Genomic DNA, 22,620 nt, shown 5'->3' with positions numbered 1-22,620 from the left:
TCATCACGTTTTACATTCGAGGTAGTGGTTAAGTAGAAAGTAGGGAAAAGGGGAGGAATTTGTGGAGGGGAATAGCGTGATACAGGGAGAGAGGGACAGATTGGAGTGGAGATCAGAAAGAGATAGGTGATTTTGACATTTTTGACCTTGAAAGCCCTGCATAAAATATTAGACCTACACAGAACCCACCAATACTAGTAATGAAGCTGCGTTTCAGGGGTTTAGGGGTAACACTTTAAAATAACAGTACATGAATAATCAGGCTCTAATATCTGAATTAATACTTACTTAAACACAAACGAATGGATTTCTTCCATAACGCTGGTTTTAAATGTTAATAGATAATAGTATCTGCTAAATTAATAAATGTTACTGTATTCATTTCACGCTTGTATGTGAAGGAGCAGTGCCCCGGACCCGAGCCATCCAGACCAGAAGTACGCATGAGTCTGTGCACGATCTAAATAAAAAATACAAAAAAATCTAGAAAAAAATGTCCTGGATGTGCTATTTTATAAGCTGCTGAGTAATGAGTGTGGAAGTCAGATTGTTAAATTAAACCAAACTTGCTAAATTGCTAAATATCGTTAAATTAAACCAAACTCGGTGTTAATGTGATCATGATCATTGAGACTATTCATGTAGCAATATATTGCTAATAAGCTATTTTAACTCCTATTAGGTGTTTATTTTAATGCGTGCCGTCTTCTCATTCATATATCATTGTTTATTATTTTGTTTTTATTTTTAAATTGTTTCTTGCTTTTATGTGACATCATGTTGCATTTAATAGCAAATAATGATCATTTAAAAAAAACTAAAACAAAACACAATTTCCTTCTTCAGTCCACATTTTCTTTCCATATCTAAGCCAGAGTTTCTTTCTCGATAAAAGGAAAGTGCTTGTGTTTAAAGGCAGTGATGTAGATGATATTGCAAGACCATGTCTCAGATGCTTCTACTCAAGGAAAATCTGGCATGAACTACACACAGGTCAGTTGAGTAATCTGAATGGTGCTTAGTTAAACTCTGATTACTCTTAACTTTCCCCACTTAAATATTGGTCTTAAGTCACCAACTCTTTTTTTTTTTTTTTTTTTTTGTACATGCTGAAATTCGTCCTTGTTACTTGTAGTTATTATTAAATTGTTTCTATGAATGTGGCTACAACCACACTTCCATTCATGAAGCCCTCACCTACCTGCACTCATACTTGAGTTTTGTCTCCAGGCCATATTTTAAAGTTGCAACTAGCATAAATACCCTAACCCTACACCTGACTAAACTGAACTGCTGAAATATAAATGACAAAAGATCAACTACAGTTCTAAAGATGTAGTATTCAGGGGAAGTTATCCGTATTCAGTTCTGTGATATGTAAATGCTTAATTTAATCTTCTGGGAAGCTCAGTGGTTAAGACGTTGGGCTACTGATTGGAAGGTCATGAGTTCAAAAACCCAGCACTGCCAAGCTGCCACTGTTGGGCTCTTGACCCTCAAGTGCTCAGATGTATAAATGAGATAAATGTAAGTCGCTCGGGATAAGGGCGTCTGCCAAATGCTGTAAAAGTAAATGTAAAAGGTTGCCAGGTTTGTTTGTTTGTTTGTTTTTTGTTTTAAGCCCAGAAAAACTGGGGCAACAGCAAGTACACCAGATCATGAAATAGTAAATTAATAATCATGTCCCTGTTTCTAAATTTAGAAACTGGAAATACACCAACATTAACATTAACAGCCCTCAAATAAAACATTATACCACATTATACCAGCACACAAATTACCTCCAGTAATAATACTGGAAGCAGGCCTAATAATAATAAAAAAAAAAGTAAAAAAAAAAAAAAAAGCCCAATTTTATGCATGACCTACAAGTCTCACTGCTGAGATCTGCAGGGAGCCCCAATGTCAGGCCAAACACTAGGCTAATGCCCTTGCTGTTTCCATAAGCTAGCTGAGTCATTTTAAACTGATCACTAAGAGGGAAAATTAGCAGAAACCTGTCCTGGATTAAACTCATCTTCATCTTATTCCACTCTTAGACTCAGTGATAAATGTTCATGATATTGAATGAGAAAAAAAAAAAAAAAACCTATTCCCTATTCTAACCTATCAGTTAGAATTATGAAACATCACAGTTGAGCCGTATAGCATGGAGTCTCATCCAAGGTATAAAACTATTACACAAACTCATTGAAAGATAGATAGACAGCACCGTTCCTGATTGCTGTTTGTTTATGTTTATGAGTATTTCAAGTCCTTGATCATGCCGTGCATCTTCTAAATAGCAAGCACGGTAAACAGAAAAGCTGCCATTTGTCTCATTTGCACTGTGACTGTAGAGTGTTTGGTTATTTTATTTACTTTGAGTTTATCCTCCAAAGGCATTTTGAAACATCAGTGACTGAGGAAGTAATCCACCCCATTCGTGCTATCATGTTTCACTGCTCATGATGTATTTTGAATGTGTCAGTGAAGCCGGCTTAGATAAACCAGCTCCGACACGCACCAAATCTAAAGGGTGTTTCACTTGACATAACTGTCACAGATAGACTGCATGAATCTGAAGTCTGAGCTAGATAGTAATCAGCCCTTGGCTCACGTCTTCATACCATTATTTTCTTGTGACCGTTTTTGGTGCTGTTCCACAAAAGTCCAAAAATAATCCACTTCAAGACATTTTTTGTTAACAGCACGTAAGACGATGGGAATTTTACCTTTATTTTATGTATTTATGTTTTTCCTTGAAAGAGAGGCAGGCTTGCTAGTATTTATACCAAGAGACCCAGCTTACACTGCTCGTACAGTGCTCACTGCTTCAAAAACTCGCTCAGACTCAAAAACCACATTCAAAAACCCGTCTGCTCGGAGGAGGGTGAAAAACAAAGGACACACGTTTGCACTGCAGTCACAACGCCACCTGTGGACCACGCACCATAAGACTGAGCAGGGAGAGAGGTCTAACATGCAAGTGTGTTTATTAGGGTTTATGCAGTAATTAAACTAGACAGGGATAACGGAAAGCAGTGAAATTAGAACAGGACCTGTTCGGGACCTCACCTTATCAGGAAAGTTGAGGGGGGGTGGACAAACTTGCTCTTTGCAAGTTTGCTGCGTTAATTTATACCTATATTACATAAATATAGTGACACACACGCACTAGTATCAACGAGTCAGCATTGCTATCCTTCTATGTTCTGAAACCATGACCGTTAGCATAAATTTCCTTAATCTCAGAAGGTGTTTTTTTTTGTTGTTTTTTTTTTTTTTTTAGCAGGCTGAGTCAAACAGCCGCAGTGTTACACAACACAGAGAACAGCCTCCACAATCTCAAAAAGACAATTCAGACTTGTCTATACAACACTCTCAAATCTCTCGTACGGAAGGTCTCTTCAGTCTTTTGGTGTGTGTATTGTGTGCACTGCGCAGTCGTAATGCCTGCCATGACTATGACCTAGATAGAGTTTCATCATACTTAACTACAGCATTGCGATTAGCAAGGGCTGGACGATATCACAATATAGTATCGATATTGTGATAACTTATGTCACAATATACTTTTCTGAGATGTTTTTGGTATTGCACTATGGAAAAATAAGTACCACTGACCAGTCATTTTGTAAATTGCAGCACTGCTGATTGCTAGGAGCTTAGCAAACCTATAAACCTATATTGTGGTACATGTTGTATAACATAGAAAAGTCTTCAAGTATTGTGATATGATATTTTTATCATATCGCCCCACCGGGGCCCTCGTTAAAGACACCTTCTGATGGGTGTAATATCATCAATCCTGCTTTTTAAAAAAAAAATTATTATTATTTTTGATTTGTAAGCTAAGAGCTATAGCTTGATTTTGCTTTTTGAGTTAATGGATGTGGCACATGGACTGTTTTGTTGCCTTCACAAGACATGTGGGTTTTCATTGTCATTCGTCTATATATCTTGTATACATTGGAACAAAATGTCATTTCTCCATGTCCATGGTGCAACAGACAGAGTATGCAAGACTACATAAAGTGCGCAAACAGTGTGAGATGGTTACAGGACAATAAATACACAGAACAATAAATACGCAGGACACTAAAAATACAGAATATGAGCTGTAAACTGTAAACTATTTGGTAGCATAGCAGCAATAGGTATATCTGTAGCAGCACTATGTTTAGTGTTCCATAAAGTGTCTGCTGCAGCTTTGTAAGGTGCAGGGGTGCAATGTTTTTGAGTCTTCCTGGGTTAAGTCTAGTTCACACTACACGACTTTCAACGTCTGGAAATCGCTGTGCTGTTCACACTAAATGATTACACTGTCTTGTTATCATCGTGAAGTCGTTGTGGTGTTCACACCGAGTGATTGCTCGGCGACAGGGGGTCACACATCACACACTACACGATTTGACAACGACTCTATCTGGTGTCCAAACTACATTTTGTCACGAAAACACATGCGAGAAGTAACACGGATATATATATGACGCGAAAATCATGCAGAAAACAGGAGTTTATTATTCGGAGATGGAAGTAGGAAAAAAATGAACGGTGCGAGCTGTTTGTGTGATGATTTGTGCTGAAGAAACCCCAAAAAGGAGACAAAGAAAGTGGGTGAAAGAATGGATTAGCATAAACGGGTAGCAGGGATTGTGTGCTACAGAGAGAGTTGGAGGTGAGTAAAGAATGTTTGTACAGCTTCTCCCCTTTATGCTTCTGCCATAGGTTTCACGGGTTTCTTTACCTCATGGTGACCTCACCCCATGCCTTGCTCTCCCATTGGCTGTGGCTCGTCACCACAACCACTTTCAGTGACGACTGCACAGGATGTGGAGTCGCCCGACAGCTCCAGATATTTAGCCTGCCACTTGGCGAGCACTGATTGCTCCTTTCAAAAGGTTTTGGTCGGTGAGCTCGGTGATTTGCAAATCGGGCTTAAAGTTGGGAAGTGTGAACTAGGCTTTAGGTGTTTACTAGCCTAGGTGAGCGTTGGGAGGCAGCAGGGTGTTGAGTAATCTGACTGCCTCAGGGACGAAACTGTTGCAGAGTCTGCTGGTGGTGGCACGGATGCTCCTGTACCTTCTGCCAGATGGCAGGACGGTGAAGAGTCCGTGGGATGGGTGAGTGGGGTCAATAATGCAATAATGTCTGGTCATGCAAATTTATCCATGGCATCACAGGTTCCTTGGTTCCAGACCAGCAGGTTTACGGAGTTGGCACCCGATGGCCACATAGCTGTAATTATTTGTTTTGAAAAAAAAAAACAATCAATCATCTACACTCATCTGTTTCATTAACAGCAACAGGTTATCAGGTGATGCCAATCTTTTGTTTGGGGTGAGTCTGTACCCACTGCAGCCTCAGACTCCTGTTCTTGGCTGAAAGGAGTGGAACCTGATGAGGTCTGCTGCTGTTGTAGCTCATCCCCCTCAAGGTTCCATGTGTTGTGCATTCTGAGATGCTTTTCTGCTCACCATGGTTGTATAGAGTGCTTAGTTGAATTGCCATAGCCTTCCTATCAGCTCATGCCAGTGTGGCCATTCTCCTCTGAGCTCGGTCATCAACAGCCTTGAAAATGTGAATCTAAGAAAGAAGAAATAAATTGTAAAGTGTAATATTGTTCAGTCTTTTTGTCTCTTTGTTATTATTGTTTCTATTGGCCCCACCTTTTTATTTGTGTCTGAAATTCTTTGACATGAAGGGATGAAGGAATAAGGAATAAATTCTGACTCCATCGCCAAAACTTTCCCCATATCACTAGTGAAACCCTGACAGAAAAGGATGACTCAGTGGGCCAAGACTCTGCTTTCTCGAAGCATCAGAGCATAATAATGATGATAGTTTGTTAGACAGGCTGTAGCTGTGGAAGCTCGAGGATATCGAGACTAATTATAGTTTATATGTGTATCCTGCAGCCAAAGTCCTCTCCACTTCTGATTTATTTTTACCTGAAGAGACCTCTTACAAAGTAATAATCATCACTGTGGCTCGTTTAAGATTCCCTTGAGTGCTTTTCCATTGACTGAGCTTTTGTGTTATTTATTTATTTATTTATTTATATTTTTTTAACAAAACTGATTTTTGGACACCTTTCAAAAATAAAAAAAAATTCCCTTTAATCCGGTTTGCTTTAAGTTAATGGCTTTTTGTTAATTAGTTGCAAATGCTTTCCTTCACAAGGTCCTGCCTCAGACAGGATTACCAGCTGTGTCTTTTTAGTGCAAGAGTGATGATCTAGGATTAGGAGATAAAGAGCATTACTTCAAATTGTAGAGAGCTGGCTTAGCAATCGAGAGGAAATTCTCCAACGTGGGCATTTCCAGACTCCCTGTAGACTAAAGAGTGGAACACTGCAGTTGGGTTTAGCTCGAAATGCATCCTGTTGAGAGGACATCCTATTGTAAGGTGAATAAGTGTGACTAATCCATTGTGCTCCATGGGCAGGGGGTTGAATTCTTTTAGTGAAAAGAGGGTGTGTTTCTCACCAGGCGTTTGGAGTTCTTAAATACTAGAATGGTCGATTGCTCGTAGGGCTGTGGTAGCTTGGTAGTTAAGGATTTGTACCTGTGTGTGTGTGAAGTCAAATCTCATGACCGGTGGGAGTCGGCACTGGCCGCATTCACGTCATGTCGGAATTACCGTGATAACTAGATGACAACTCGGACGTTCTGCGCTGAGTTGTTCGTGTTCTCGGACTCGGAATTAAATGAATCTGTGTGAGATGATGTTGACAACTGCAGAATTACATTAAACTGTATTGCATGTCTTTTGTATATTTACAGATGAATCTTGCATTATTACGACATCCATAATAGTCAATTATACGAATAATTACACAGAAATATTACGAGATAACGACTTAACTACATTGTACTGCTGAAGCCACCGCCATTTTGAGTGTTTCCGCATGACTTTGTAGCGGTCAGGTGGTACAAGTCGGAGCTCATTGAAAATTCCTAATTTACAAGTTGTAATTACAAATTCTACAAGGACATGAATGCTTTTTACAAGTCGGAATCTTGTAATTATGGTAATTACGACATGGCGTGAACGCAGCTATTATTCTCATTATGGGAAAAGATTGATGTTTAACAAATCCGGTGAAATATTGAGAAAGTTGCTTTTTGGCAAACACACCAAAACATCATGATACAGTATAGTTGTATGCAAAAGTTTGAGTAAATAACATTTTGATTATTTTTGAAGTGAAAAGATGCTAACTTTTTTATATATATATATATATATATATATATATATATATATATATATATATATATATATATATATATATATATATATATATATATAGGAAACTATTTATAAAAAAATAACATTTAGTAAAATTCACTTCGGATAATGGCATCTGTCAAGAATAAAAGTAAATAGAAGTATTTCAGATACCGCTCTTGCTTTGTTCTGGAAGTTCTCAGCCATATTGGACTCTACAGCCAACGATCTCAACTAAAAAAATTTTGCCCTTTTGACAGAACAATGAATAAGTGCAGGGTCCTAAGAGATTTTTGCCCAAACTGTCAAAGGATGAAAAATAGTCTTGGGGAAAGGGACACTCTGTGGCTACAACTCCAAAGTTTGTTGTGTTTCATAGCCTGAGGGATAGTTAGAGGGGGGGGGGAGCACTTACAGCCTTAAATAACACACCTTGAATAAACACAGGCATTAAAGCTGTTAAATACATTATGATCTTATTGTGAAAGAAACAATTTGGACAAAATGCAATGTTCACAAGTTCCATTTTATGTCAGTTGCATTCAAGATATTTTGGATTCTTAATTTTGCACTGCACATACGAGGATAACCAGTGTGGAAGGCTTGATGTCTGTAGTTTTCTGCAATGCAAACTGAACTTCTCAAAAAATCATGCAAACTGACTTGCAAACTGCTATTAAAAATACATTTTAGAAAAAAAACTAAATTGGAATTTTACTACCACCCAGAATACTTCTAACATAAAAGTCAACTTATAAACTTCACGTTGCACCCCCAACCTGAGTCTCTGATACCAGACTATCTGCTGATGAAGAAAATGGTTAAACTTCAAGATGCAGCTACGGCTGGTTTTAGCTCTGTGATGTCCTTTTGTCCATTTTTTTTTTTTTTTTTTTCTCCCACTGTGTCGGAAATCAAGTCTATTTGAGCTCCTGGACATCTAATATTAATTTTGTTAGAGCTGTATGTTGACTTTGAATGAGAAGGTAAAGATGGAGCCGAGGTGAGGAGAGAGAGAGTAATGGGGAGAGGACGAGAGATGTACTGAGAGAGTGAGATGATGAAAAGCGGAGGCAGGGAATCTTGCAGACAGAAAACTTTTCAGCAAAGTCATCAGAAAGGTTAGATTAAAAGTCGGCGAGTCTCCAAGCCATTTGTCAAATGGCTGTTCTGAGACGGGGGAAAGGGTAACAGAGATATATAATAGATCGCAGAATAAATGGCGAAGTTACTATTCCTATAAATTTGATCAGGAAATAGCCAAAGCTTTCCTGAGGCATCAGAAATATCCCATATAATGGAAACTTTCTAATGCATGTACTGTGATGCAGATTATAATATACTATTACAACGCCATTTTCAGGAAATGTTACTTGTAACATGTATAGCATATTAAACAATTCTATGTTCTTATGTGCAGTATAACTACTTATAATTTAGAATTTTAGTACATTGTAATCTGTGTAATAATGAACAGATGTATACTGCAGTATTTAGTGACTCACTGAAATATTTAAGGAATAAAATATGGTGAGCCATGCTATTATTGGAAAATAGTTTAATGACTATGTGGTGTGATAACGGCCGACATGAAGCGGCTATACCAAGATCGATTATTTTCCTCTAACAGCATTTTAAAAATCTTTGACCATGAAACACGTTAATTGTTAGTCGTTCTATCACCAGCCTCTCGTTATTTCTCTGTCTTGAAGTTAATAAAACAAACAAACAAATGAAAAAACACAGCTTGTCATGTTACCTCTGTCCTGAAGACTTTCCCTTGGTGGAAAACTTACTGGCCATTGCAAAGCACTGACACTGGAGATTCCTTCCATAAACATCTCTGTACAAAAAGCTTCAACATACAACCAATTCCGTATTTTTCATTACTAGATAACAACATATTTTTAATTGGCTTGTTCTTAGCCTTGGATTATTGTGGTGTGAATCCCTACAAATGAATTACTGTAGAATAAAATAACACATTATTAAAATAAGCATTAATATAAATCTGTGACTTGCAGCCTGCACTATTGCCAGGGCTGCCGTTATATAGCGTTATATACACCTTCTGATCCTTCAGAATGAAGAATTCACCAGTTCACTGGTATAGTTACTCAAAACGTAATATAATTGAATAAATGAGTAGCTGTTAATAATAATTCTTTTATACACATACTTTAATTGCATATTGGATTTTCAGGTATAATCAGGTGTACTGTAATTCAGAAGTAACACAACAGTGGTAAGGACTGAAATGGAGTGGTAATATAACTGAAATGGATCGGCAAGTCCATGTAATGCACGTGTAGGTGTAATAGTAGTCAGCTTTATTATTCCTGTTTGTTTCCTCATTTATTCTACGTTGTATTTATTTTACACTATTCCCACTTGTTATTCCACGTGTAGGTTATTTTCTCCTCTGATGTTTTCCTGCTGTATCAAGGCTATTTCCTGGATCGATAAATTATCTTTCCATATCATCCATATGACCCGAATGATATATCTGCTGGCGGATCAAATCAATAGGTTCTGTCTGCAGAATGTAGACCACAGGAGATGTGACATTTAGTCCATAAAAGCCAAGGAATGTGTCTTTGCATCCATATATGGAAATCTTCAAGTAGGAAGATGGACTGTGTTGGCATTTTATATATGTTTATTAAGATATAGTATATGGTGTGTGTGTGTGTGTGTGTGTGTGTGTGTGTGTGTGTGTGTGTGTGTGTGTGTGTGTGTGTGTGTGTGTTTATATTTTCATATACTTTGCAAGACCGCTAATATAGAGCTAATCTGACAGGATTTTATGACTACATCAGATTCATAAAGGTTTATAATCTTTAAAAAATGTTTAAAAGTCTTATACTATACAGGACTACAGTATATCCATCCACCCATCCATCCATCCATCCATGGAAATTTAGTTCTAAATCAATGTAGCCTCAATTTTCATACATTTGAGGGAAGTAGCTGTGTTTCAAAGTAATACGCATTAAAACTCAATGACTAGATGTTGAGATTTATCACAAAGTTGTGACTGCAAAGTGTTTAAGCATTAAACTTAACAACACTGCTGTTGCTAGCTAGTCTGAGACATTTTGGTACCACTTAACCACTCTTTGCATTGTAAAATGCATATAACAGAACTAAAAGTTTAGAGATGCCATTGCATGTATATGGACTGATAAACATAAGGTGATAAAACAAACAAACAAAAAAAACATAATGAATGAGATCCATCTTTTACTTCTACACTTCTCTATGATGGAAAAAGTCAGTAAGATGTCAGAAACTCTGGTATCCACTGGCAATTATGACATCATTTATGATAATTCAGATAACACATAAAGGCAGTATGCATCCATCATATCACGCAGGCCACGATATCTAATAAAGGCTGGTGTTAATGTAAAACTCACGAGAATATTCCAGCATTTTTCTCACCTAATTTACGGCATCTCTGGCATATGGCCGATTATCTTAGGCAATCATTTTTTCAAGCGTTGAGAAGTGACTGGAAAACTCTTCTACTCAAAACTCGATTCTAATCGGCTTAGCATTTCTTTCTCTGTGAAGGGAAACATGTCAAGTTGTACGTCTGTGGTAATCAGACATATGCTAACGGTGTGGCAGTTAGAGATTAGAGCAAGGAAACAGTCGAATATTTCTTTAATCGGAGCAGAAGTCATGTATCATGGAGCGTGAAAGAGATAAACAATATGTTAGAGCCTTAATCACCGAGATAAAGAGGCTGTTTAATATTTATAATGCAGGTAAGTGTGGTGCAATTAAACACTTGCGAGTCTTCCTGATGCCAAAACCATTAACATTGCATCAGACTAACACGGAGGAGGATGAGTCACCCAAACAGCCCGCTTGTGTTTAAACTGTCAAGAGCGTGAGGGATTCTGTTTATTACTCAATAAATAGGCCTAGTGTGTGTGTGTGTGTGTGTGTGTGTGTGTGTGTGTGTGTGTGTGTGTGTGCGTGCTTTGTTTGTCTTGTTCTTTTTTCTTTATTCAACCAAGCCCTTGGCAGGGACAATGTATTTTAGTGTGTTTGGCCTTAAGTCACCATTTCTAAGACTTTGATTTTTGATTTGACTTGGATTTAAGTTTGTGAGACTCGAATTTCGATTCGGACTGGATTTTTGCACGTCCTGGTGTCTAACAGGTAAGGAATAAAACACTTGGGAGCATGCGGTCATAACAAAATAATCCATGATACGGTTGTATGATCTGTTACCTCCCTGAAATTGATTATTTTCCAACAACAGCACGCACCAAAGTGTTTTATTCCACTTATACCACAGCGATCTGCCGACAACGAGCATTTCTAGCTTATTAAGGAATGAAATGTTGTGCTTTTTAACCATTTATAGTTATATTTAATGTTGTGGAATGTCCACAAGACAAGTTCCTATTATCACTGACATTATACAAGTGATAAACAGTTGTTACATCACCAGCATCTCTTTTTTCTCTCTTGAAGTTTATAAGATGAGAAAATGCAGCTTGTCATGTTACAGACAAATCAGAAAGTACATTTCTTTGTCCTGAAGATGTGGGCATTATTGACTTTATTGACTCTTACAAAGTACTGACACTTTCTTTGTTTTGTTTTGTTTTTTTTGTTTTTTTAACCAGTTACTATTACTTATAGATTCTGTAGTTTGTCTGCCATACAAACCCCTGGGTAAGTTGTTATTATAGGAACCATAATATATAAAAACGAGTTCATTTCTATAAAGCTATAAAAAAAAAGCTATAAAGCTATGGTTTATTCTATAAACTACAGCTGGAACTACCACCTGAGCTGCTTTTATAGAAAATTAATCAACACCTAGACCAATCAGATTGGTGAATTCAACAACACTGTGATACAAGTTGGGTACTAGTACTTTTGAACTGGACTGGATGTGATAATGAAATGGCTTGAGGTTTGCCTTGGACTTTTAACTAGTTGTGACTTGACCACAACCCTGAGTGGTGCTGATGTACTCTGTGTGTGTGTGTGTGTGTGTGTGTGTGTATATATATATATATATATATATATATATATATATATATATATATATATATATATATATATATATATATATATATATATATATATATATATATATATATATATAAGGTCATAGTTCAAATCCCTGCATTTCCATGTTGCCACTGCTGGGCTCTTGAGCAAGGCCCTTAACCCTCAACTGCTAACTTGTATAAAATGAGATGAATGTCAGTCGATCTGGAAAAGGGCATCTGGCAAATTCCCTTTTTTTTTTTTTTTTTCTTTTTGGATTTTGTAAATAAATAAATAAATAAATAAATAAAAAATAGGAAAAAAAACCCTACTTAATACTGATATTAAAAATGTAAAAAATATTTTTACAAAATGCATTCAATATATATATATATATATATATTTTTTTTTTTATTAAATTGAAAAGTTTAGGAGCTAAATGTACTCTAGTTCATCACTGTTGACTGTGTCTTTTAAAAAAATGAACATTTATACTTTTTTTTTGTTGTAAACAGTAATGAGAGAGTTTTATCTGTTCTGCCGCACCTCATTCAGTTCACAAAGAGCTTGATAATTGCCTGGGTGAGCTGAATCTAGCAGGTTTGAGCAGGGGAACTGTCACGTTAACAAGGCTGGAGACGGATGCAAAGGCTGTTAAAGCTTTTATTAAAGAGACAGGTAGATAAATTCAAAACAACAGAAATCATGACACAAACAAGTTGCTAAATGGCACTACAGACGTTGTCGGGGACGGCATCACACAGAACAGGAAGTAACTTTGCAGATGAACTGGTTCAGGTGTGCGGTGCACAATTCCCCAAACAATTCCCGAGCGACCGTGGTGTAGTTCGTTTATAGCGTACGGTTAGCTGTTTATTTCTGGCGATTGTATTTAGGCTTCAAACTTCATAAAGGATGTGTTCATTTGGGAAAATTATGTCGATGCACAAAATATGTTAGTATTGTAAACTTCTGTTGATCACAAAGCTATTTTTTTTTGTTGCAATAATCCAAAAGCCTATGTGAAAATCCTATTGGGTTTTTGTCGAGGGAACCGATGTGAACCGATGTGTAACTTCCAGGTTGTGGTACAAAATGACGTCACCCCTGCACCCCTCTATTGGGTGATTTTGTCTGCGTCTCTCCTCCTGTAAACACTGTTATTGCCTATACTGCCTTCGCATGAATTGTTTTCATTTGGTTGCATATTGTTATATTTGGTTACATATTTTCATTATTTGATGGCATTTGTATTTTTACTTATCCTATATTTTGGGTACAATTTTATTTATATTTTGCTTCTACGAGACGATGCACTTTAAGGATCAGTCTAATTTGATGCAAAGATTTCTACGTTAGCAGGAAGGTAGCACAACATGGAGGTGAAAGCAGCGGTCTGTATGTGGTCACTAAAATCAATGAATAATCGTGATAAATACTCGAGATCTCAATACTGATCAATAATAATCGTGATTATCATTTTGGCCATAATCGTGCAGCCATAGCTGAGACACATTAGGAGACGACCAATAACATAACAGGGATGGAGATCTGACAGAAATAAAAACAAACACGCGTCAAACAGTAAACAAAATCGGTGAAAACCCAGAAGCGTGCGCTGTCGCAATTCGGGCAGTTCATGCTTGCTGAGTGCAGGAGCGTTCAGAGGAGGGGAAATCCGTGACAGGAACACTAAACTGAGTCCATTCAGAAGCGGATCTGATCTCGGTCATCCTCTTGGGTGTGTGATAACCAAAATCTAAATATGAAAGATTAGATAAGACCTCAAGGGACAGAGACACCTGAAAACAAATACAAAAACATAAAACTTCATGACTCCATTTAGTCTCAGGGAATGATGGGAAAAGTAAAGGGCACATGTCATCTTGCCGTCTGCTTCCTCAATTAAAAGACCATTTAAACACATTTAAATAAATTTAGCATGAAATTGCAACATTTATTGGAAATATTTTCCAGAGTTAGCTTTTGTGCAAAGGACTATTTTTTTGATTTGCAGTTTAAAAACGTATGGTTCTTAGTCTACAAAATTTGATATTGTATTTGTGTTTTTATTTATTGGACCATAATTTTGTAATAATAACAGATCAAATTGTGTATGTTCACTAATTTGATTAATTTTCTCTAGTAAGTAACTGAAGCTGCTGCAGAAATAATAATAATAATAATAATAAGAAGAAGAAGAAGAAGACACTAATTTTGTATAGCACATTTAAAAGTTGCTTTCTCAAATCATTTTACAACAGATACAAATGTAACCAATTGGTAAATGGTCTGATTATTGCCCAAGTTAGAAAAGCTGTTATTGCCTAAGTTGTCCTAGAGGTGTCAGTAAGTAGCGATGTTAGGTACAAGTGAAGAGGCTAGGCACGCACACACACCCTACGCAATGTTCTGTGAGAAGTGCGGGAGAGAAGTCCGCTCTTGGGTTTGCTTGGTAGATTTCACACCATCCAGTGTGTTCATCTAAAATGTTGGCAGTTTCAACTCCTGACAATTGAAGGTATTGTGCGGTGCAGGAGCTCATAATTTCCCCCACTGCCGTATTGTCAGATGTAAAACTTGTTAGCAACACTATAGCCAGATCACTTATCAGATCAATTACTGAAGAAATGTAAATCTAAAGAACCCTTTAAATGGTGGTGGTAAATCTAAATCCACGGTCACACAAAGAAACAATTAAAAACAACACAACAAAAATAAATAACGAATTATGAATGAATATGCATAACAAAATAAAGCCAGCAGTCAAGCAAAAGCTACCCTAAAGTAAAAGGTTTTCATATGAGGTTTAAAAGTACCTAATGACTGTACTTCCCTAATGTCAGCCAGGGGAGAATTCCATAGTTTATGGGCACAGGATGAAAAAGCGCTGTCGTGTTTGAGGAACAGCTGAAAGACCGGTCTGAAAGGAGCACAAATTACGATTTGGTGAGTACAGAGTTAAGAGCTCGGCCAAATACTGAGGAGCCAGACCATGCAATGCTTTATACTTCGACATAAGGATTTTAAAATCGACTCGATACCTGACAAGGAGCCAGCGTAAGGACTCTAAAATGGGGGTTATGTGATCGCACACCCTAGTACCAGTAAGGATATTGCAGTTTATTGACTCCAATAAGTAGTGCATTACAGTAAGCGATGGAAGAAAAAACAAAAGAGTTAATCAGCTTTTCAGCAAACAGAAAAAGACAACATGGGCCGTAAGCTATAAGAAACATTTCTGAGATTTAATAAGGGAAGTCTTAACAGTGTTTTGCACATGAGGGTCAAATGTCAGACTGGCATCAAAAATAACCCCAAAGTTTTGAATGAATGTAAATCTGAGCGTCATCGGCGTAAATTGATAGTTAAGGCTGAGAGATCTTAAAAGCTGAAAAAATATAAAAAACTCAAAGTGAAGTGCTGAGAACCGAGCCCTGAGGGACACCAGTGTGAACAGGACCAATTTCAGACCCGTGACCATCCATAAATACAAACTAACTGTTCCTGGAACATGGAATTTCATGTCGTCTTGTTTGCTTACTTAGCTAGCTAGCTAGCTAGCTAGTAAACTAGCTTGCTTTTTTCCCCCCAAGTGGACATGAGTGGGATTTTAGCATCTGAGTCTCGATTTTCTTTGTTGTTTTGCTAAAAATGATTTATTGAACAGCAGACAAACCTGAAAACAACTATTTTGTATTTTGTTGTAAAATCATTAGCTAGCTTAACACAGGGTACCACATTAAGTTAAAATCTCAAACTTTATTAAAGCAAAACTGCAGTACTTATTTTACATAATCAGAAACTGAGCTTATATATAAAATGCTCGTTGAATCAGTGTTTTTTAAAACAAAGACTTTTAGAAAGGCTTAGAATCATGGTATGGTAGTGGTGTGTGAAGTCATCCAAGAATCGAATTCAAGAGGCTTTTTTTTAGTTAGTGTGTGTGTGTGTGTGTGTGTGTGTGTGTGTGTGTGTGTGTGTGTGTGTGTGTGTGTGTATATGTGTGTATATATGTGTGTATATGTGTGTATATATGTGTGTATATATGTATATATATATATATATATATATATATATATATATATATATATATATATATATATATATAAAATATATACAGTGTGTGTGGACTGCGCTGCTGATGTCATCATCAAACTCTGAACTTGTCTCAAAGTGAATGTTTATTGTTTTGAGTTTTTGATTGTGACAGCGGCGTCTAAATTCTGAGGCGAGGAAACTAAATGACCACAGGTAAGTTAGCGTTCATCACTATTTAGCGTTAATGCTGCTGAAATGTCTGGCTGAGTTTGTGATATTTAGGCAGGAAGCTATCGAAAATCCCTTGGAAAACAGTAACTCTGTGAGGGATAATTATCTTTATCTATCGCTACTGCTTCAACACTGAATATCATGTACTGCTTCCTCAGTGTTGTTGTTACACTACTAGTGTCATTTGTTTATGCTGGCTGTGAAATATGGACTGAGGTTTTTCCGGGTCCCTGAGTTAGGGTTAGCTAGCTGGATGCTGTCAGCAGTAGGGATGAGTGATGCTAACCAAGATGCTCACCTGAGTTAATAACATTACTTTAGCATACAGCTCGCGGTAATGTTAGACATTCCCATTCCCTTTTTGAAAGTTAACGATAACCTAGCATGACAGCTATTCACCATGATGTAATACAGAGAGCGGATTAACGTTAACTACATCTAGCAAGTGTTTTGGACAAGGCAAGCTGTAGTAATTAGCATTAGGAGGATGGGTTAGAGCCGTGTTTCTTCATGTATTCAGTGAATGTTAATGCTAGGTAACAGGTGCAGACAGTCAGCGGCTAATGGAACTTAGCTAGCTCAGTAAAGTTCTTCACAAGGTTAACGTGACAAAAAGAGAGGATGAGGATTACAGTTTTTTGTAATGCTTTCCACTATTTCTGTAATGTTGGTTAAATTAATTAGGATGTGGAGAAATCTTGACGGTGAGGTGCTAAAGGAAGGGAAATAAATATTCGCAAGTTAGCTAGATTTCCCTGGTGAGTCTGCAGCACCATTTTGTTCATTAGGAGAGTGGAGGTCACTTCTCCAAAATTATACAATTTGAGATTCTGTAACGCAGTTTCTCAGTTAAAGCCCAAAGGCATTTGTCCATATTTTCTAGCACACAATTAACCAACACTCGTTTTGCTCTTTTACAGCTTTTCAAATGGAAGGGAGTGGGACTCCTGTCTTCCCAGACAGATTTGTAAGAAGATGCATCAACTCCAATTCTTACATCTGTCAGATTTTTAAGCGATTTCAATAAATGTCACCTGAATTTCATGCAATTGTTTGTTTATTTTGTGATCATTGGAATTTTAGCATACAAACAAATTGCATTTTAGGATAATTGTAGGGAAAAGCGTATACACAACACATCTGTGTTATTTTGTGTGGAAATGTACTAACACACTGTGTTGAAAGCAACACAAAATGCGTTGTCCTTAACTAGACCCAGAGGTGTGTTAAAATGTGTGAACACCACGTGAGGAGTCATTTTTAACACATCTGTTTTAAGAGTGTACCTAATCTCAAATAAACCCAACTATTTTCATGAAGTATTAAATACGTTCTACGAATGTTGGAACGCAATATTATAGAAATTTTGACTAAACTAGAACAATTGTGATTATTATATACAAACGTTCCCAATTGTGATGAAACATGATGAAACATTCATACGAGTACAATGTGCAGCAAAGTTGTAGGAATTTTTATAAGTGTTATGGAAAAATGGTCTTCAGACATGCATAAAACTTGCAAAGAAAGAAGTTCTAAAAGTTCCTAGAACCATAATGTTCAGAAAATTGGAAATTGTTAGCTGGAACACAGGGTGAAAAGCCATTGTTTGGTCCAGGGTTGCTTGTTCAGGCTAAGCCATTATCCCTGCACAACTCACCTGAAGCAGGAGAATGGTGTTCAGTAACTGAGTGTGATTTAAATATAAAGGGGTGAAAAAGTTCATCTCTCAAATGCGTACAATGATTGAACTATTTGTCGTGTGTCCGGTTTCCCAGAATGCAGTGCCTTGAATAAGATGACACGGAGGACAGGGTATTTGTAGGAGCAGTGTCTGTCAGTGTCAGTGACTCTGTGTGTGTGTGTGTGTGTGTGTGTGTGTGTGTGTGTGTGTGTGTGTGTGTGTGTGTGTGTGTGTGTGTGTGTGTGTGTGTATTTTCCGTGCTCTGACACTGCTTCAATTCATGACACACTGATGGCTCCAGTACCTCAGAGCGGTTTGTTTTTATCCATGTGGCAGGTCTGTCGTGTGAAGCAAAAGTAGCAAGTAAGCATTTTAAGCAGGCAGGACAGCTATAGCTCTGTGTGTGTGTGTGTGTGTGTGTGTGTGTGTGTGTGTGTGTGTGCAAATCAACTGTCTTTACATTACATTACATTTACGGCATTTGGCAGACGCCCATATCCAGAGCGACTTACAATGATCTCATTTATACAACTAAGCAGTTGAGGGTTAAGAGGCTGGCTCAAGAGCCCAACAGTGACAGCTTTGCAGTTCTGGGATTTGAACTCGCAACCTTCTGACCAGAAGTCCAACTTTTAATTGCCAAATCTTTAAGAAGACTTCCCTTTAAGTCTTTAAGTCCATGAGAGGTTAAGGGAAGCAAAAGAAGGTGCTAATAATATAGGTTAAATCGGTTTGTGACTCTGTCAATTAAGCCAATCAATTGCTGCCACGTGTGCAGGCTATGGCCTATCAGATGCTCATACCTGCATGCTCATACCTGCACACTCTGTGTGTATATATATATATATATCTGTGTATATACATCTACACTCTGTGTATAAATATCTAAAGCAGTGGTTCACAATGGATCCCTATCGGAAGCGTCTGGTTGCAGTTATTGCTGCTAAAGGTGGCACAAATAGATTTTAATTCTGAGGCGGCAATTTGATTTTCACATAGGTGATAGGTGTAAGGTGTTGGATAATTTTTTTTTTTTTTTTTGCTTCAATAAAAAATCAAAATAAAAACTGTATTTGTTTACTCAAGTCGCCTTTGTTTTATGTTGTATTTTGTTTGAAGATCTGCTCAAAAACAGAAGAAATTAGGATGGGGCAAATATTTTTTCACAGCACTGTACTATGTTATATTACTGTTTTATTCAACTCATGAAGTCATTTATTTTTATTCCATAACTACTTCACACAGGTCTACAGGGAGTTTGGCCTCATCACCTAGACATCAATACATTAGCTCCTTATAGCAGCTAGTTAAAGTACCGTTAGCGATAATAATGGACGAATAACACCTGTTACACTCACCTCAACATGTCTTTTACTGTCATTTAACCCACCATGGGCAATTGAAAAAACACTGCTGCAAACAGTACAGCGAGCTACACTGTGTTTTTTTTTTTTTATACCCCTATTACGCATGAGTACACTTTAGTGTTGAACGCCGAAGTGTCCTTGGGCAAGACACTGAACCCCAAGTTGCTCCCGATGGCAAGTTAGCGCCTTGCATGGCAGCTCTGCTACCATTGGTGTGTGAGTGTGTGTGTGAATGGGTGAATGAGACACAGTGTAAAACACTTTGGAACCACTAAGGTTAAAAAAGTGCTATATAAGTGCAGACCATTTACCATTTAGTCTGGGATGAAATGCGTTTTGTCCTTCTTTTTTTATTTATTTGGAGCCTCTGCCATGGCGCTGCAGACACTAAACTGAACCGAACTGATGGATGAACTGGAGAGAGAGAGGTCGACTGTAAAGTCTGCCTACCGAGAAAACTGTCCCGTCTGTCACTCGCTCTCTCGGTTTCTTCAGAGCCCGTCTAACATTACGAATGCCCACTGAACCCTCTCTCGCTCGCTCTAAAAAAATAAATCGATTTCCGGGATATCGTATATAATTTGCAGGCATCAGGGAGCCGCTTTTAAAATGCAGGAGTCTCCCGGAACTTCCGGGAGAGTTGGGACGTCTGTGTTTTATCTGTGGAAACTTCAAGAATGGAGAGCTGTATGAGAATGTGAGAGATAAACAGAGAGCGGGGAGAGACAGCAACTGTGCATGTCTCTAATACAGTCTGAAGTGTGCAACTCCGTTACGTGATAACATTGAATAATTCTCTGTAGTAATTTCTCAATAGTCATGATTTATCTTGTGGTCTTTTCCTTTAGGCCTGATTGTCTAAATCTCAGAGGTCAGCTTTTTTAGTAAAGCACCTGTCAAAGTGTCAAATGCGCAGCAGGGTTTTATTCATCCTTTAATGACGTGTACGTTTCCGTCTCGTCCTCCGCTGATGAGTGAGTGGGCTGTGCAATTCCTGCCATACAAAATGAATGTGCTGAACGAGTGCATATAATTACAGAGAGAAGTTATCCTGTGATTACACAGAAAAGGAGCTTAATTAAGGAGTGTGTAATTATCTTGATTGTTAATGACGTGATACTATAAAACACTCAGTTCTTTTGGTTTAATCCCCCCTATTCTTCTCTCCTCTCATTCCCTACTTTCCTTCACTACTCCTTTCGTTTCTTCTCTTTTCCCACCTCTTTATTCCTCTTATTCTCTCCTTTGGTATACTTTCTATTAATTTTTTTCTTCTTTTCCATTGCAGATGGAGGACATTATTGCTCGAATGCAGGAAGAGAAGAACGGCATTCCCATTCGCACAGTGAAGAGTTTTCTGTCCAAGATTCCCAGTGTCTTTTCAGGTGACTTGAAGCGAATGACTAAATCCTGCTTTATATTGCATCTGGTTTGTCTTGCTCCTCAGAGGCGTCTGAAATGGATTTGCAAAGGACTGAGTCTTTCTAGTCTTTCAGAACAACCGGAGGATCAGAGCTGTCTATCAAACAAAGGGGCGGGTATTAAACAACTAGGTTGTACATGTTTTATTGTCGTATATTTCAAAAAATAAGTTGGCGACACTTGGAGGATGAAGAGGCTGACATTTTTGCTAGAAGATTCTACAGTTGTAGGATGTCACTGAGGTAAAATGTTGGTTATTTCTTTATAAGATGTGGCCACAAATGAATAGGTTAAAGCCACAAGTTGAGTAAGATAATGATAATGAGTCTTTATTGGTCACATATACATTTGCACAGTGAAATTGTTTTCTTCGCATACCCCAGCATGTCAGGAAGCTGGGGTCAGAGCGCAGGGTCAGCCATGATACAGCACCCCTGGAGCAGAGAGGGTTGCTCAAGGGCCCAACAGTGGCTGGGGCTTGAACCCCCAACCTTCCAATCAGTAACCCAGAGCCTTAACCTCTAAGCCCCCACTGCCCCCTAAGAGATCTATTAAGAACTTAACTTGTGGCAACTAGTGTACATTAAACTCAGAGAAAGAGAAGTGAAATTTTGGCCATTGTGGCCAGGACTTTACAAATAGATAACAGATAATATTCCACTTTACTTCAATCTCGGAATGAAAAGATGGAGTCACAGGCATCACGACATGGACGTACAATCAGCAAATTGAATAAAGTGAACAGACTCTACCGCCCATTACCACCAAGTAATTACCTGGAGGCCATATTAATCTGTGTGTTCCACGATTCCTGACCATGACTTTGGTATTTTGTGGCCACGAGATACAGAAGTTAGTCTGTAACCTCAAAATATGAACTCATAGACTCAATATATTAATTTGTGGTTACACCTTATTAAAAAGTAACCATCATGCCACCTCGGCAGCTCTGTACTACTGTCAAACGGGAAAGCGTAAAATTATCATTTACGAATTTTTAATTTTCTCAAAGCTTGAATGCTTGGTTGACTCCAGCTTACTGTTATGCCTCATTTTAACACTGGCACTTGAACGGGCAACCGGATTTTAAAATGTATTTAGCAATTAAGTTACAAGTCAAATCTACATCCTCCACTGCGCTGACTTTAAAGAGAAAAGTGGCTCCTAATCCTCAGCTTATTGAACAACATTTAATGGCTGTCATATGTTCAGTCTTTAGAAGCTGCTTGATTTAAAAGGGAATTTACCACAGAGCTGTTGAATTCTCAAATCTGATTGGTCAGGCGGTGCTGATTCCTTTTGTAATACATTATTGTTTCTATAGAAACAACTAATCCAGACGGTCTTAGTTGATGCTCCCCTTACTTTAAGCTCCACCATCTTGTCACTGATTATTTTCTAACAACAGTATGCCTCAACCTCCCAACCTACCCCACACCAGCAAGTGTTGTATTCCTTACTTAACACATTCACCTTACAGAGGGAAATATCCTGTAGCTAAATGGTGAATATTTCTTATTCGAAGCAGTTTTATATCCGTTACAAAGTTTGTGTAAATGTACCTACCACATTTATTACACTCACCTCCCTTGATACTGATTGATCTTAATGTGTACTCTTAGGGAATAAATTTGATCTTTTTAT

General features: G+C 37.8%; 1 protein-coding gene across 1 annotated transcript in view; it reads left to right on the top strand.

The window, feature by feature from the left end:
* The window catches only part of rgs7b (regulator of G protein signaling 7b), a 116,573-nt gene that overhangs the window by 44,986 nt on the left and 48,967 nt on the right, over nt 1-22,620 (top strand). The window contains exon 3 of the mRNA XM_053685284.1: nt 20,843-20,939. Coding sequence (XP_053541259.1) covers nt 20,843-20,939 — 97 coding nt within the window. The remainder of the gene's footprint in view (nt 1-20,842; nt 20,940-22,620) is intronic.

Source organism: Ictalurus punctatus, chromosome 13 (genome assembly GCF_001660625.3).
Source record: "Ictalurus punctatus breed USDA103 chromosome 13, Coco_2.0, whole genome shotgun sequence".
NCBI classification, from domain to species: domain Eukaryota; kingdom Metazoa; phylum Chordata; class Actinopteri; order Siluriformes; family Ictaluridae; genus Ictalurus; species Ictalurus punctatus.
This window is presented reverse-complemented; position numbering and strand designations above follow the sequence as displayed.